General features: G+C 37.9%; 1 protein-coding gene across 1 annotated transcript in view; it reads right to left on the bottom strand.

The window, feature by feature from the left end:
* The window catches only part of HMCN1 (hemicentin 1), a 184,281-nt gene that overhangs the window by 84,913 nt on the left and 83,002 nt on the right, over nucleotides 1-16,366 (bottom strand). Inside the window, exons 21-33 of the mRNA XM_031554941.1 lie at nucleotides 15,091-15,203; nucleotides 13,535-13,694; nucleotides 12,911-13,076; nucleotides 10,810-10,937; nucleotides 8,810-9,082; nucleotides 7,686-7,781; nucleotides 7,133-7,327; nucleotides 6,003-6,133; nucleotides 5,185-5,332; nucleotides 4,572-4,698; nucleotides 3,412-3,566; nucleotides 1,197-1,475; nucleotides 249-530 (exon numbers count right to left, since the gene is read on the bottom strand). Of these exons, the coding sequence (XP_031410801.1) occupies nucleotides 249-530; nucleotides 1,197-1,475; nucleotides 3,412-3,566; nucleotides 4,572-4,698; nucleotides 5,185-5,332; nucleotides 6,003-6,133; nucleotides 7,133-7,327; nucleotides 7,686-7,781; nucleotides 8,810-9,082; nucleotides 10,810-10,937; nucleotides 12,911-13,076; nucleotides 13,535-13,694; nucleotides 15,091-15,203 (2,253 nt within the window). The remainder of the gene's footprint in view (nucleotides 1-248; nucleotides 531-1,196; nucleotides 1,476-3,411; nucleotides 3,567-4,571; nucleotides 4,699-5,184; nucleotides 5,333-6,002; nucleotides 6,134-7,132; nucleotides 7,328-7,685; nucleotides 7,782-8,809; nucleotides 9,083-10,809; nucleotides 10,938-12,910; nucleotides 13,077-13,534; nucleotides 13,695-15,090; nucleotides 15,204-16,366) is intronic.

Genomic DNA, 16,366 nt, shown 5'->3' with positions numbered 1-16,366 from the left:
AAGAAAAAAAAAAAAAATCAAGCCTTTCTGAAGGCTTCATCTACCTAGAGAGTCAGAGGGGACTGCTGCAATTCAGATCATGGTAATGGGTTGAAGCTATTTTGTAATTCTGGAAAGAAAAATGCAGTGCCCAGCTTTAACAAATAAGCAGCTTGGCTAACTGATCTTTTATATAATTCTACCAACAAAGACAAAAGCATTTGCTTTATTGCAAATCTGATATAGCAGTAGTTGTTTTTCTCACATACCTAGGATTTCAACTCCATACTTGATTTCTTGTTCTCCAGCTATGCTTGTGGCCACACACAAATACTGGCCCTGATCAGCCTCAACAGCGCTGAGGATCTCCAGCTTCTTCCCACCAGACACAACGCGGAGGTTGTCACTTGCTTTCACAGGCACACCATCCTTTAACCAGGTAAGGAGAGGAGAAGGATTGCCAGCAGCTTTACATTCTAAAGTCACTGAATTGCCAGCAACCACCTGCCTGCTCTGTGCTGTTTCAGCATCGCCCTCTATTACTGGAGGAACTGTAGAAAGGAAAAATGTATTGCAAGTGATTAAATCTGCAGCCAGAAAATGTATTAAGAGCAAATGGGCTAGTTCCTCTCCACCCACTTTGGTGGTACACGCCATTATGTCACACACATACATGTGAGAATTTGCTGCCGGGGCAAACCAAGTCCTATGGTTCAATAAAGACCATTTGTACAAAAGAGGATATGCAAGGTTTCAAGATGGAAAAACCAAATTTGAAAGTCTCAAAAAAGTACATTTGGGATCCTGACCACAGAGGTTATTTCACCTAAACACTGTTCAGCATGCACATATGAGAAAGAGAAAGGATACCTGGAGAAGAAATATCTCACACTTCACTAAAACAAGGTGTCAATGCCTCTGAAGTTGAGAGCTTTTTAGGAGTTACCTAATGCATAAGGTATAAAGCTGCTTCTACACAGTCATGCTGACACAGGCCAGCCTTTAAATGCAATCACTGACTGCTGTTCAACCTTGACTTGTGGTAGCAGTGGTAATGAGAAGACAGTTGGACTAGATGATCTTATAGGTTGTTTCCAACCTTGTGATTCTATGATTGACAGGTTTGCAAAGGTTGCTCACACTAGAAGGGCAGAAGGCTTTCAATATACACATCCTGTACCATGGCAAATAATCAAGTTTGATAAGCTTTCACTTACCATAGACATCGACCTCATATATTTTTTCAGCTGCTCCAGCAGCATTGGTCACGTGGCAAGTGTACTTTGCAGAATCTGACACTTGGGCATGAGGTATTTGCAGGAACTGCCCTTTGTCCACATATAGAGCTTGGGGGCTGGAAATAATGGGGCGTCCTTCTTTGTACCAGGTAATGGTAGGAACAGGGATTCCCTTGGTTTCACAATCCAAATTTATAAGATTGTTAAGAAGTGCTGATATCTCTGTGGTAATATTGCCTCCTTTAATACTAGGAGGAACTATTTCAAAAGACAAAACAACAGCATAAAAGCCTTAGTATACAAGTCTGTGCAGTTCTAAATTATTTTAAAATACTCTAAAATTAAAAATTTTAGATAAATTAGACTTCCAATCTTTCCTGATGCTTTTGAGATGCTTTTTTTCCATGTCTGTAGAATTCTCTATGGCACACTGAGCTGGAAGGATGAAGAGAGCACAACACAAACACTAATGGAATCTAATGTCAAAGAACACCTTATACTTAATCAACAAGCACCGCACCAGGGGACACTGGAAAGCACTGCTGCTTCACTAGAAGTACCTGAGAACAATTAATGTTTGAGGTCCAATATATGCCGTTAAGTCAGCTGGACCTCCATGCCTCCCACAATGCATTTGGGCACAATGCCGACCATTCCCTCTCTCTGAAGAGTAAAGGGCAAACTCTGGATGTCTTGGGAGCTGCATCCTCCCAGTGAGGAACAACAATCTGCTATTTAAAATACCAAAGACATCCAAGAACCTCTGTGACTGGAGTGGGAAATGCTTGGTACTCAGAATTTCTAAAGATTAAGTCACTTTGACTCTAAATATGAGCTTAAAAGCTCAGCTTTATGCTTGAAGTTTTTGGCCCACAGACATTTCCCTCATTCACTAAGCAGCATACTCAAATTTTTTCTAGCTGACTTCCACAGCGATCATTCAAAATGCCATCACAGAGATGTAAAGAAATGTGTCAGTGAACCTATGTGTCAGACCTACACCTATGAGACGGATCTTGCTGGTTATCAAACCATGATGAAATACTTTCCTTACTAAATATTCTGTGCGCAAACATGCAAATCTATAACATATGCTGAAACATATTCAGTTCAAAGGCAAATGCATTTCTCCATCAACAAATGCTTTCATCCACAGAGATAGAAGTAGAACTAGAGAGCTAAAGCAAGGTACGAACTAGTGGGAAGCAGCATCTAGGTTCCTCACTTACTTCTGTTTGTCTGACCAAGATTAATTCACCTCTCTTCTCTGAAGAATCTGAAGTAAGGTCTACTCATCTAGGGGGATCTGCGTGGTTTTTTTATTCCCCTCATCTTATGACATCAATGACCCTGATAACCAGAGAGTTCTCACACCATTTTCTTTGTTCCCAGGAGACTTCACTGTGACTGGTATACAGGCACATTGCTGTGCATGTCATTGCTCCATGCTTCAAAAATGTCCCAAATGAGGAAAATAATGTATCACAAGTTCACTGTTGTCAGAACAGAAGACACAAGCCCTTCAGAACTGAAGCCATAGCAAATGAGGACTCATTAGCTTTAGTGCTCATGGATGCAAAATTCACACTCTGAGCCCAGCAGTTTTATCCTATACATAGATTTTGGCAAGTTTCCCCCATCATTTCTGCTAGTACCGTACGCCTACAGTTTTCAGGTCTGGTTGGGCTGTCACATGTTCTTTTTCTTCCAAATGAAAAACACCTTCTCTTGTCTCTTTTAAAGTCTTATTTCAAAAGCACATTCCTGTTTCCATGAATCTTTCTCTTCCTTTTTTTCCCAAATCCTCCTGTTTATCTCCTATAATACTAATCACAGGAATTAATTACATGGATCTTTTTCCCAGGTATTCTGCTCAGACTGAACTGCTTGTAAACACACAGAAAGTATACTCTATACTACATAAAATAAGAATGTTAACATAGTTATCCCATGCTAGCACTTCTTCTCTCCTAAATGATCACAGACTACACCAACTTGAGAGAGATGACATACCACTCTAACAGAAGATCTTCTGGAATGCTACTTGTACCTGATTCTTTTTACACTCAACTTTGTATTTTTGCATTCAATTTAATTTATTCCTAAGTAATTTATGTTGCCTGAGCATCTCCATTTAAAAATCCTGTGTGCAAAACTGAAGGATTTTCTTGGATCAAGCACTTTATAAACTTACCGTGAATGATCAGCTTGACCTCCTTAATTTGTTTGCCAGCAGTGTTAGTGGCACTGCACTGGTAATGACCTTTGTCAACCCTTCGAGCAGACTTTATATGCAGAACTTGACCTTTTTCCAGAAGCTCAAAATTGGGATCACCCAAGAACAGGGGCCTGAAATAGAGATTATTCCACCACACAGAACTCTGACCCCATCCTTTTGGCATTAATTTAAACTGACAATTACAACAAGGGTTCATTTAATGGCAGTAATTGCATTAAAGGGTATCATTTAAACCAGAGAAACAGCATCCATCCAAAGAACCACAGTAAGGCAACAAACTATTATAACTATATTGATTCCTGGTTTTCAGAAGAAACCAAACACAAAGGTACTTTATCCAGGTCATCTAGAATGCCAGCAGCAGGGCCTGAGTCCTACTCCTGATCTCAGTTCCCTTTTCTTATTACTAGGTCATGATAATCCTTTGCTGATAACAAAAAATCTGTATATACGAGATGAAAGTATAAACATATTAACTTCTTGTCGTACTGGAACATCTGTGAGTTCAGTATAGACACTAGCTAAACCATTAAATACCAGTGCTGTTTAAAACTATTTACAGCTAATACTTAAGCTGCCAAGAATTATATTTTTTGCATGCTTTCCAGGAAGATAAGACGAAGAATTGCAACGTGCAAGCTATAACTGTCCTTAAACCTTTAGGGTGTGTGTATACATATATATACATATTACATATATATATATGTATATATGTATGTATGTATGCAGAACTATACAATGCAATGCAGCAGCTAGAAAAGAGGGTTAATACTAATTTAAAAATCATGTCAACAAAACAGCCATATTACAACAAAACCTGTATTTCAAGATAAAGCCCAAAGAAAGGGTTGCATCATATATTGCCTAGCTTCAAATATTGTAAATATGTCCTGCAAACGCCAATGTCAGAAATGGGATAGTTTACAAAAAGAAGCAGGATGCTGAGTTTTGATTAAAGGACTTGCCATGTCACGCTACCACAAATTTTATCCAATGACAATAATTTGACATTATATAGTTAAAAGCAGAGCTTGTTGCTACTGTGCACCCTTTTCCTCTACATTCTAAGGGAGGAATAGCCTAGACATATGTGGAAAAAATGACAGTATACTTACTTGCTGTCTCTGAACCAGTGAATGTCAGGAAAAGGAAAGCCTTTGGCTCTGCATTCCAGACTCATTTCCTGGTTGAGGATGACTGCAATTTCACTGGTGGTATCAGCACCTATTATACTTGGAGGAACTTTAAAAAGACAAATGTTACAGGAAGAGCTGGTATTTAAACAGGGAAGCTAAACTTGGAGACTGGAAGAAATGCTGCAGTGGATACTACTGTTCCCTTGAAACAACTCAAGTTTTCACTGCAAGAGTACTCCTGCTCATTCACAACATCACTTCTATCATGACAAGCACTCCCACTCCCACACTGATGTTGCTGAACTGCACAACAATAAACTCCTTTATATCTTAGAGCAGTGTACCCCGAAAATACAAAATAAAGTACCAAAGAGCAAAGTCCACAACGAAAAACTGCATTTTGTCTGTGTCACTATGAGAATGGCAAATTTTAAGTATTCATAATCCATCATGAAGTGTGCTTCAGCAGCCAATATTTAATGGGAAATGAGAGGAAGAACCCATTTATAGTAAGTTGAAACTTTCCTTAAATATCAACTATTTTTCAGATTGCTGTTTAACAAACAAGTAAACAAACAAAAATAGAACTAACCCAGTATATCTAGGTTAAAGAGCTTCTCAGAACTTCCTGCTACATTTATGGCTTTGCATGAGTATTGCCCGGCATCATCAACAGTAGCTTTAAGGAGCTTCAGTATCTTTCCATTTTGCAAAATCTGGAGAGTATTGCTTTCCACAACCTTAAAAGAACCCAAGACATGAGCCTTATGTAATCCAAATTACATTAGCCAGATATTACAAATGGATTTTTATAAGAAAGTGGTAATTTCTGTTTAAAAATAATACATTTCTCTTTTCAATTACAGCATGTCTCAACTTCTGCAGTCTATCCAATATGACTCCTAGCACAACATACAGTAGAGGGTGAGAAAACCAAAGAAACTCTTTGTTCATTAATAGCAGTTAGATATAAAGGTGCAAAAGGAGATCTCTCCTCACATAAACTATCACTTATCAGCTACAAGTAGAAGCATAGGACCCAAGGATAACCCTTAGGAATTCAAATCAGTTCCAAGAATTCTCATTTCTCCATCTACGAAATGAAGAAAATACCATTACCCTCTGCAACTATTCTGGCATCCACAGTACTGTGAGATTTCTAAGGCTAATTCCTAGGGAGATCTCGAAAAAGTTTGCTTTTGATTTATTGAATGGACAAATTAATGGATTAGTCATACTTCTCTGGATTTCTCTGTGGGTGTTCTTGGTACAGTTTAAATATATGCAAGGTATATACATGTATTTACTTTTAATGAAATCTCATATCAAGCGCTCAAAAGAAAAATCAACACAAAATATTCTGGAACTGAAAAAGGCTACAGTTAGAGCAATTAAATTAATTGTGCTTACCTGTATATCTTCTTTATACCAGGAGATGATTGGGAATGGATTTCCAAATACTTCACAGAAGAGACTTGCAGGATGATTAACAACTACAGATGTATTTGTCACCTTTTCTTGATCTCTAATTTCAGGAGGAACTACAAGAAAGTTCAAAGTCACATGTATTAAGTCTTCTCACTCAGTGATCTCCCCCTTCATCCTTTCTCCAAGTCAAGGACCTCTATCATCTATATTTTTCAGGCATTTTTCATTTCATTTATCCTGGATGTTTCCATTTCTCCTTTGAATCTGGACCAATCTCGCAATGTTCTTTCTTCTCTTGTCAAAGAACAAGACTCTTCTCTTGCTCTATAGCAGAATTTCAAGGAATCCACTGAAACAGAATCTCCATCACCATTTAAGAGACTAATCTCTAAAATGCCATGCTATTTGCTTAGCATATAAAGGAAATAAATTCCAGAGAATAATCCTTCCTCTTCACTGCTCTTATCATCCCCAAGAATACCTGCCTGTCACTTGTAAACCCATCAGAGTAAAGAGAAAGGTCCAACGTGATGGATTAGAAAAACTCAAATCCCACCAATGAGCCTTGCTGGCACATGATGGAGTTCCTGCATTTCTAAGGGTAAACACATAATCCTATTTGGGCATCAAAACTGTAAGAAGTGAAGAGGATTAAAAGTACTCTCTAAGAAGTGAAATGTACATATCAAAACATATCTCACAGTGCCATCTGTAGATGCAATTTTGCAATTAGGATTAGGGAAGAATGTCTTCTATTCTATGCTCATTCTGACAAACAACTTTTCTCATACTCACCATTTGAAATGCAAATCTATCACCAAAACTTTAACATCTACACTACAAGTCTTCACCTGTTACCTGTGGTAAAGTTATCAACAGTAACTAGAACTCTCTACTAATGAGACAAACCTAGCTCTTTGAGTTAAACAAAGACTGTTTATTTATAAAATTACGGTGAACAGAAATAATAAAAAATATAAAACAGAATCATAGAAACCCAGTTTAGTTTTCATGATTCAACTGCCCATAGGAAGATTTGGGACAACAAATGAACAATGAAACAGAATAATCTCTTTCAAAATATGTCTCCAGTAGTTGTGCTTATTATTTACCATGAACTTTCAGGTTATACTTTCTTTCTGTACTTCCAGCTTCATTGGTTGCCACACAGATATATTCTCCATTATTAGATGGTGTAACAGAAGCTATGATCAGCAGCATGTCATCCTCCAGAACGGAAATTCCTGGTTCTCTGCCTGTCAATTCTCTTCCATTATGTAGCCATTTGATGACAGGCTTTGGAATACCTAACAAGAATAATGCAAAACTTCAAGAATCAGTTCACATAGCCCAGAATAAGAAGGATTTGAATAATTACCATTGCTTGCTGACAAGAACAATCCAGAGGGAGTCACATGCCTTCAAATTTACAGTTACAAGTAAGATTATCACAAAAATCTCTTAATATCCTTGTCAGCTAGTAATGACTTTTCAAAGTACTTCATCAATTTGTTTAAACTGAGATTTAGTTTGAATTTTCCATATAAAGTGCACATGGAAAACACTGTGCATATTTTACATTTTTACAATAACAAGAAGTACAATTATCAATGGTCAACAGAAAAATATACTTTTGCCACTGAAAGAGGTAGTACTGATACGTACCTTTTACTGGACATGGGAATGCAACACGTTGATTTGCCATTCTTTCTTGAAACGGATTATTGTATGGAGGATCAAGATCACCTATAGTAGGAGGCTCTGAAAGAAAATTAGCTTAAATTTTTCTTTACCCTTGCTTCCAAATGTAAGAATGCAGTCTGGCAATTCATAATTTTTAAATCTCTCTTATTCACACCATCACTATTCACACCCCCTACAATGATGAATTGTACAAAACAGGCTTGACTTCAAGAGGAATAGTTAGGAAGAAAGCAATACAAATAAAACATTTGACTGAAATTGGGGAAAAAAAACAACAACACTATATTTGTTCTGAAGGCAGAGACAATGTTATTGCAAATTCTGAAAAAAATGAGATAAACTTTAAAAAAATAATAATATTTTTTTCTTATACCATATCTTAGTACTCCTTCCATTCTTTGTTCTTGCATCTCATTTTAAACTTGCGTGTGGACTGAGACCATACAAAGAATATGGCAGTTCTTTGTTGTTCACAATGAGCAGCTCTCAGCATCTCTAATCCAAAGGCATCAGAACACTGCCTTTAGATTATTATGAAAAAGAAATACTTTCTACTTAAGTCTGTCATGCTGCATTGCCAAATGTCAGCTGATCATGTGAGGAGTTATACTATATGTTTAAATTGGCACAGGAATCACTGCTGCCCCTTCACCATTTTAGTAATATACTGACTGATGAAGCTTAGGCAAAATTCCAATTCCATTTGAAGCTGTGCCACCGGGTTCTAATGTTCAGAAACAGTCTATGAAAATGTGAGAGGTGAACAAACACACAGAGAATATTTGAAAAGGAGGTTTCCCACAATGGGATCTGGTTTTAATTACGTACTGTTAAAGCAAGTGAAAAATATCTTAAAAGATTTAAAAGAAAAAAAAAAAATCAAGCTTCTTATTTCTGCTAACTCTCCACAGAATGTTTGCATACTCCTATTTTTTCTTAATTAACATCAGACATTTAAAACAGACTTGGAATTTACATGCTGCAACTCTCAACAGCAAGGGGCATCACCCTCCAAAATATAAACCTGACTGCATTATCATAAAATTATTCTTAGAGCAGGAGGCAAGCAGTCCTAGCAGGAATACCTTGAACTTGAATTGTTATCTCGGAGGTGTCAGTGCCTGCCGCGTTAGTGGCGATGCACCTGTAGATCCCAGCATTGGAAAGCTGGATGTTGCTGATGCTCAGAGCCCCATCCAGACTGTGAGTGGGCTGCCTGCTGTCTATTGGCACAGCACTACTGCCCCTGAACCAGGTGATTGCTGGCGGAGGGTTCCCCTGGGCACTGCAGGGTATGTCAACTCTGTGGCCAGCCTGGACTTTCACAATTTGATGACCACGCTGTATCTTAGGAGGAACTAAGCAAGAAGAGAAATTAAGTCAATAGTAATGTGAAGACAGTGAGGTACAAGATCATTTTTGAAGGCAGTTCTTTTTGTTATTTTAGAAAATATCCGTCCTTACTCAATGAAACAGAATTCTCTCACATGCAGTACTGCATGTACTTTACATATAAGATGTATAATAGCCTACCACTAAACTTGTCTGGAGAAGCTACATTTCAAATTCTATTGCACTACTTCCATATGAGTATCAATATTACACCATGCATATTTCACAAGTTAAGCATACTGGTTTTTCATAACAAAAAGAATCAAAAGCTTTTATGAAAAAGTTAATTACCTTTCACCTTTGACATTTTAATTTCCTTCCCCTAATTCCTAATCTTTGTATGCTTCCAAATATGAGTTCTGACAAAAAGATAAAATATTACTGGAAAAGATCTTGCTGATCCCAAAAAATAATTCAAATCTGACTTAACTCTTCTGCCACAGTGTTTTTCTTTCTAAGGATCACTGACAATAAAGTCTAACAACGAATATCTGAAGCAATAACAAGTGCCATTTCTTCTGCTAATGTACAATCACAGATAGACAAAGGTGCACTCTCTCTCTCTCAGACCTCTCTACAGAAAACTACACAGTCATCTGCTATAGTCATTATAACTGCATTCATGAAGTTGAAGTGTTCAGAGCTGCCAGGGATAGGAGTTCCATACTGGCATGTTTGTGGCATGTGAGGCATTTCCACACTCTGCATGAGCCACAGCAGAACTGCATACACATCACACTTACACTGGCCAGCACCATCTGGGCTGTGCCAGGATGCAGCTCCTGCTCTCACTCTCCTCCATGCATTGGCACCAGCTGTGCTTCTATCTGATACAGATGAGGAGAAACAAAAGGGAGAGCACGGAGCTAATGATACATGACATTGCTTAAATTGTTAAGAGACTGTGATTGGAGCCCCAACACAGTAAGAGTAGGAGAGAGGCAAGGGGGCAAGAATTTGATGATTTATGGTAAGAAGGAGGGGGGACATCTCTCAGCAAGAGGCTAGTTACCTTCACTAAGGGGGAGGAAGGTGGACACAAGGACAGGGTGCTAGTTTGAATAGAGAAGACAGCTCAGGCTGAGAGAACAGAGATGTTCAGCCTGGAAAAGAGAAGGCTTCAGGAAGACCTGATAATGGCCTGTGATACCTAGAGGGGGCTATGGGAAAGCTGGATTCTTATCAGGGATTGTAGTGACAGGGAATCATTAAGACTGATGGGAACTCAGCATCTGCAAGCCTCAGAAAACTTTGCTATTTTCAGCCACTGTTTTCAAACCTAATACTGAGAAGTCTGCTGCACACTGAACATCCAAGAGTATTGAACAAGAGTTTTCAACTCTTAAAACTCCTCTTACTGACCTAAAAGCCAAATATGCTATACAGCTGTAATTCTTCCATGAATCTAAGTGACATGAAAGGAAGGTGTACATATATGTGTACAAATATATATATTTAGGTAATGTGTACATCTATACAGTATTTCTTTTCCACATAATCAATAAAAACAATTTGCATATGAAGATAATATGAGCAGAAAGAATAACGGGTCAGTAGCATTTAATGTATGAAAGAGAAAATATGATTATACATTAAAATTATATTTAATGTATATAAAAAGGATTTAGCATCTTTAGGATGCCAAATTCAATGCTGAAACAGGCTGATGATTTTCCTTTAAGTTACAACTTACCATGTACGCGTAACTTCACTGACTGAGTCACATTCCCAGCAATATTGGTGGCTACACAGAAATACATTCCACTGTCTGAAACTTGTGTCTCACTGATCTTCATTGACCCTGAGGGTAGGAAAGTATGTCTGCAAAATTAAGAACCAGATACGCTGTATAAACATGTACAGAAGAGCGAACGATCTCTACTTACACACTACTGATCACTATCTACTAAATTACCAGCATTCTACATGGCACACTGAGCTGTGCCATATTACTAAACTATGACTTACTCATTTTTTCCAACTCTTTACTGAGCCACATGGAGAATATAGAGCAAGTACCTAAAATATAAGATCCAAATTGTAATGTTTGATTCTACCTATTGAAACCTGCCTGATTTCTAGAAATGGAAAAAACTTCTGGTAAAGATTCCTATCATGATAGAGCCTCCTATCACAGATTTATGCTCATCCCAGGTCAGCAGAATCAGAAAGTTTGCATTAAACAGCTTGTGATTCTACTTCAACATGGCCAAAATACTTCATGATGGTTGAGGATGAAGGGGAGGAGGGATCTGAAGAGTACTGTGATTCAAAACCACTGGTTCTCGAGCTTAGAGAATTTGTCATTATTTCTGACTACATAATTAATGATGTAACACTGATTTTCATTATAGTGGTGGTTTAAGGCTCGCAAGATACAGGTGTACAAGGATTCAGTCTTGGCCAATTAAGCCGAACTCTTCTTCTGTAGCAGTTAAAAAGGAAAAAGAAAATAGGAGGAAAGGAAAAACAACAGCTAGAAGTTGACAAGAAGCAAACAGAACTCAAAGTTATATACAGAGTTAAGGAAAAGTTGGTGGGAATTGGTGGTATCACTCATTATTTTTTCTCTGGCACTGGTGAATCTGCAGAATACAACAGGCTGAAGGGACTAGTGGAAGAAAGTGAAGTGCATTTCCTTCCGGCCACTGATATTCATCTGATTACTCCTCTGTTGCCCAATGCTTTCTTTCCAATGCTTGTTTTTTTTTTAAATAGCTCCAAAATATATTGTTGCTGGGATAACTCATCTCCCATTACTTTGCCCATTTATTACAAATGCTTTCTGAGAGAAGTTTCTTCATTTCTGCTTTCATTCTTCTTTTGCTTACTGGTCACATTTCTAACATCTCTTTCGGTGGTCTCAAATGATTTTGTTTGGACTCACTCTAACTTTTGATGACATCTGTATACAATTTTAAGGAATGGGCTGAGTTGGATCACTGCTTCTCTGGAGAGCTTGGGTGGCTCCACAGTGAGCAAGTAGCCTAATTTATTTGTCTCTTGATGTACAATGAGGACAAGTAATGGACCAAGAATGCAGATTCATTAATGCATGCAATGTGTTCACAGGACAAAGCAGAAAATTCCACCCTAAGTACTAATTCCAAATTAACTCTGTATACATTAAGCCTGTTCCACACAGATTGCTCAGCCAGCACCTACCAGCTGATAAGTCTGTGGCAGATTCAGTGGGAGAGGTGGATCTGAGGCCAAGATTTGGCCACAAAAGAAACAGGTGCACTTTCAGGTCTGTACAGCTGCTTAACATTTCACTTGAATCACAGAGACACGCTAGACAATGGCTACAGCAACTGCTACAGCATGCACCTGGCAGCATCATCCTTTCCTGGTTTACAAATGTAGCTGCAGTCTCTGCCCCCTTTTGAGGTGGCTGGGAGACTAGGAACCACTAGTACACCGTGTGACAGTGCCCAGCACTGCAACTGAGCACATACAGAAAACTGCCCCTTCTCCTCTCTTTTCTATCACACCGAAACAGTATGAAAGAACTCTAACTTTGCAGCTTGCAGATTTCAGAGCAAATACTGAAGTTCTGCCACTGTATACAAACACACACTGCAGTACAACAATGTGCAGACTTTGCATCCTTCAGAGAAGTATACACATTCAATCTGGAAAGATTTTTAAACCTATGGTCCTCTTGAAGGACAACTTCATATCTTCCAATTGATCATTAGATTAAAAAAAAAAGAGCCTTTCAAAATCTTAAAATCTTAGGCACAACTTCGTTTTTCTTTTGTTTTCATCAAACAATTGCACTCTGTTGTTACCTTAGAGAGAATGGAGATATGAGCTGTGTCTCTTTAGCCCAGGTAATTATGGGAGGTGGCAAGCTCTTTACTTCACATGAAAGTGTGACATCTTCTCCGCTAATTACTGAGATCTCTAGAGGTCCATGCCCTTGCTGGTCTTCAGGCCTGGATACTCTAGGTTTCACTGTAACATGGAACATGTTAAGAAGCTCAAGTGAATATGTATACTGTACAAATGTAATACCTATAGCTCAGATTAAACATCTGCGTGTGTGTGTGTGTGTGTGTGTGTGTGGCATATAACATTACAGTCCTGTTTTTAAAGACATGCCTGCAATAGACTTGCTGCCATAAATCACTGTAATGCCAACATTCTACACGTGGTTAGCTCAGACATTGATTGATGCCTACTTGCAACACTAGAAATACCAAGAAGACTGCACTGTCTGCCTAAAAAGCAGGACAGCAATTAATATACACAGTTCATGCATACATTGAGGTCTGTATTGTACAGGTAGTTTGCAACCAGTACCTGAACTATACATTATATTATAGCACCAGTAACTGGAAGTCATAAAAGCCTTGCAAAGCACATTAATCATCTTATCATCAAAATGATACTATATTTTACTTCATATATACCATATACAGTCAGCTGGACTTTCCGTGTAGCGTAACCAGCAGCATTTGTTGCAGTACACACATATTCCCCTGTCTCTCCACCCTCTGGCGAAACTACATAGAGACTTCCATCAGAACCTGTGGAAAATTTCCCATTGCTGGGAAAAATTATTTCTCCCTTCTGTGGAAAGAAAGAAAAAAAGAAATTCCATAGTCCTTGGATTTCCAAAAATATAGCAAATTGCAAATATTTAATTCAATAATAGCTAAATTTTGCAGAAAGAAAATCTAATGAAAATATTTAAACTGTTAAAGGAACATTAAAATTATTAGTGAATGCAGCAGCTTAACCCATTGCTGCAGCCCATTTGTATGAAGACTGCTGTATTTTTAACCTAACATTCAGTCAGATTTTTCACAGCTCTGAAGATTGCAAAGTGCAGGAAGCCTGACTAAACCAAGTAATATTTTAATCTACATTACAGTACTGCTTCTACTGTTTTATGGCCTCTACTGTTTATGGCTGAGATCGACAAAATATTTTGAATTAACTAAGAAGTTTGGCCCTGAAATTCTATCCATAGAAATTAACCAACCTAAACAAACTTTTCATACTCATTTAGTCACTGTCTGAGCAGTAAAAATAGAAGCAGCAAGGGATTCTCACGCAGAAAATATGTTATTTTGTTATATATGCATACGAAAAAACATTTTCTAGAACCTAATTATTAAAAAAAAAAGATCATCATTTCAATTTAGTTAATGTTGATATTGGTTTCTGATGTAAAAACAGGCCTTGTATACATTGTATAAAATGTTTCTTAGCAGATCATTCCTTATCCATACTGAAAATTATATGCAGTAATAAAGGAGAAAAACTATTACTGCACCTCATTCCTCCTGTGTTTCATTCCCTACTAAACCAGTAGTTATCTGTTCTACTGCTTCTCTTAAACAAAGTTGTTCATAAGGTCTCACTCAATTACATCAGCACAACTTCTGAGGCAACACTGACTTCACAGCAATGTCATGCAAGCTACAGCATACCTTGAATAACTATTATTACCAGAAATTATGCTAAAAAATCCAACTAGCCATCTCAGCCTGATTTTCAGACGTTCTCAAAAAAGTTGAGGTCCTCCTCAGTGGACCTGTTGTCAAGGACATGACTGAAAAGTGACAGACAGCTAACCCCCAAATGCCGTTATTAGAGACATTTTCCTCTATGAAAAAAAGAAGTCATTTTAAAGCAATCGTAAACAAAAATTAACTTTCAGTCTGTGGCAAGTTGTCTGATCTGAAATTACTAACTCATAACAGGAATACTAAGAATTTCTGAAGTACTGAAAAGCATAAAGTTACAGGGATAAGCAAAGAAGCCTTTCCATAGAAGAGAACTTTGATGTATGGCTAGACCATAGCCAGAAAGCACAGAAACAAAAGCAGACAAGTAAGCAGAGATTTCCAGATTCCTCACAACAGAGGTGTTTGCTTGGACCTCTCGCCTAGTTTTAGGACAACTAAACAATGTCGTCAATTCATCTTCCACCATGAACAGCTCAAAGATGAGACATTACCTTAGACCAAGTAATAGTTGGCTTAGGAACTCCACTTGCTTTACATGGCAGTGTTACTGGAATTCCTTCAACGGTGCTGAATATCTGCTGTCCATGCTGAATAATGGGCAGAACTGAAAATAGATGCAAATATTAAAAACATGTAAAAGACAAATTTCAAACCCCGGTACAACTCATGCAATAAAACTCTCATACTCAACTACTGCTTCATGCAGATTGCAAATGTTTGCAATTTTCAGCCTGTTCTCTCAACTCCCAAATCAGCTTTGACCTGCCACCTTCCCCTCCAGTCTTTTTGACAAAATAAACACCTGTTTATAACGAAGCATGTCAACCAAAGGTTGACCAGGCACATGTAGTTTTAAACTAAATGTAGGCAATTAAGCTGATTTCCGTGATTTCAGGAAGGATTTGTCACACTACCCACTGGAAACATTTTAGGCTAAGTTCCTGAAACACTACTGTACACAGTCCATCTTATACTGCATCTTTCATCAGGACAGGCTCAGGATTTTTGATGCTGAATCAACTTTTAGAAACAGAAACAGATATGCTTTAAACAGTAAAGGTTTGAAAGTGAAGAACCAATTCCTCTCCAAACACATTCAGTTTTTGTAATAAATGCTACAAAGTTGAATTAAGTGCACTGACAGTGTCTGAAGGGATTGGGCTGTCAGATGAACTTGAAAAAAAACTAGTATATCACTACACAAAATCAATAGTATGAGGTGACGAGAAACCCCAGTTCCCCTCCTTCACTGAGCTCGAATTCAAACAACAAGAGAAAGAAGGCCATATTTAAGATATTGTTGTAATAGCAAGAACTGGATTTTCAGAAAAGCATAAAAATATATTCCTTTCTATTCTCAAGTTCTGAAAAATTCCAGAAACTAATGTTCACACCGAAGACCCTTATCAGACACTGAATGTTTCTCTCCATTAACAAACAACAGCTATTGTTAACATAAAATAGTCCTCCAGCATCTTCAGTTCAGCTTAAATTAAATCTCCCATGATTAATTCAATACATGAGAAACTTTCAGGCTGCAAACCACAAAGTAGCTGGGACGCCACACACAGTTAATACAGGTATACACACTGAAATATAGACGGGCTACCACAGGCCTAACTCTTAGTGTAATTCCTGATATGGTTAAGGAAAAGAAAAAAAAAAGTTTTGCCAAGCTCACAATTTATTTTAATTGCAATTCTCCCACGAGTTGCGCTACTTTGTATCACAGAATCACAGAATTGTAGGGGTTGGAAGGGACCTCTA

This window comes from Meleagris gallopavo, chromosome 10 (genome assembly GCF_000146605.3).
Source record: "Meleagris gallopavo isolate NT-WF06-2002-E0010 breed Aviagen turkey brand Nicholas breeding stock chromosome 10, Turkey_5.1, whole genome shotgun sequence".
NCBI lineage: Eukaryota > Metazoa > Chordata > Aves > Galliformes > Phasianidae > Meleagris > Meleagris gallopavo.
Note: the sequence above shows the minus strand (reverse complement) of the source record. Positions and strands in the feature narration are given on the sequence as shown.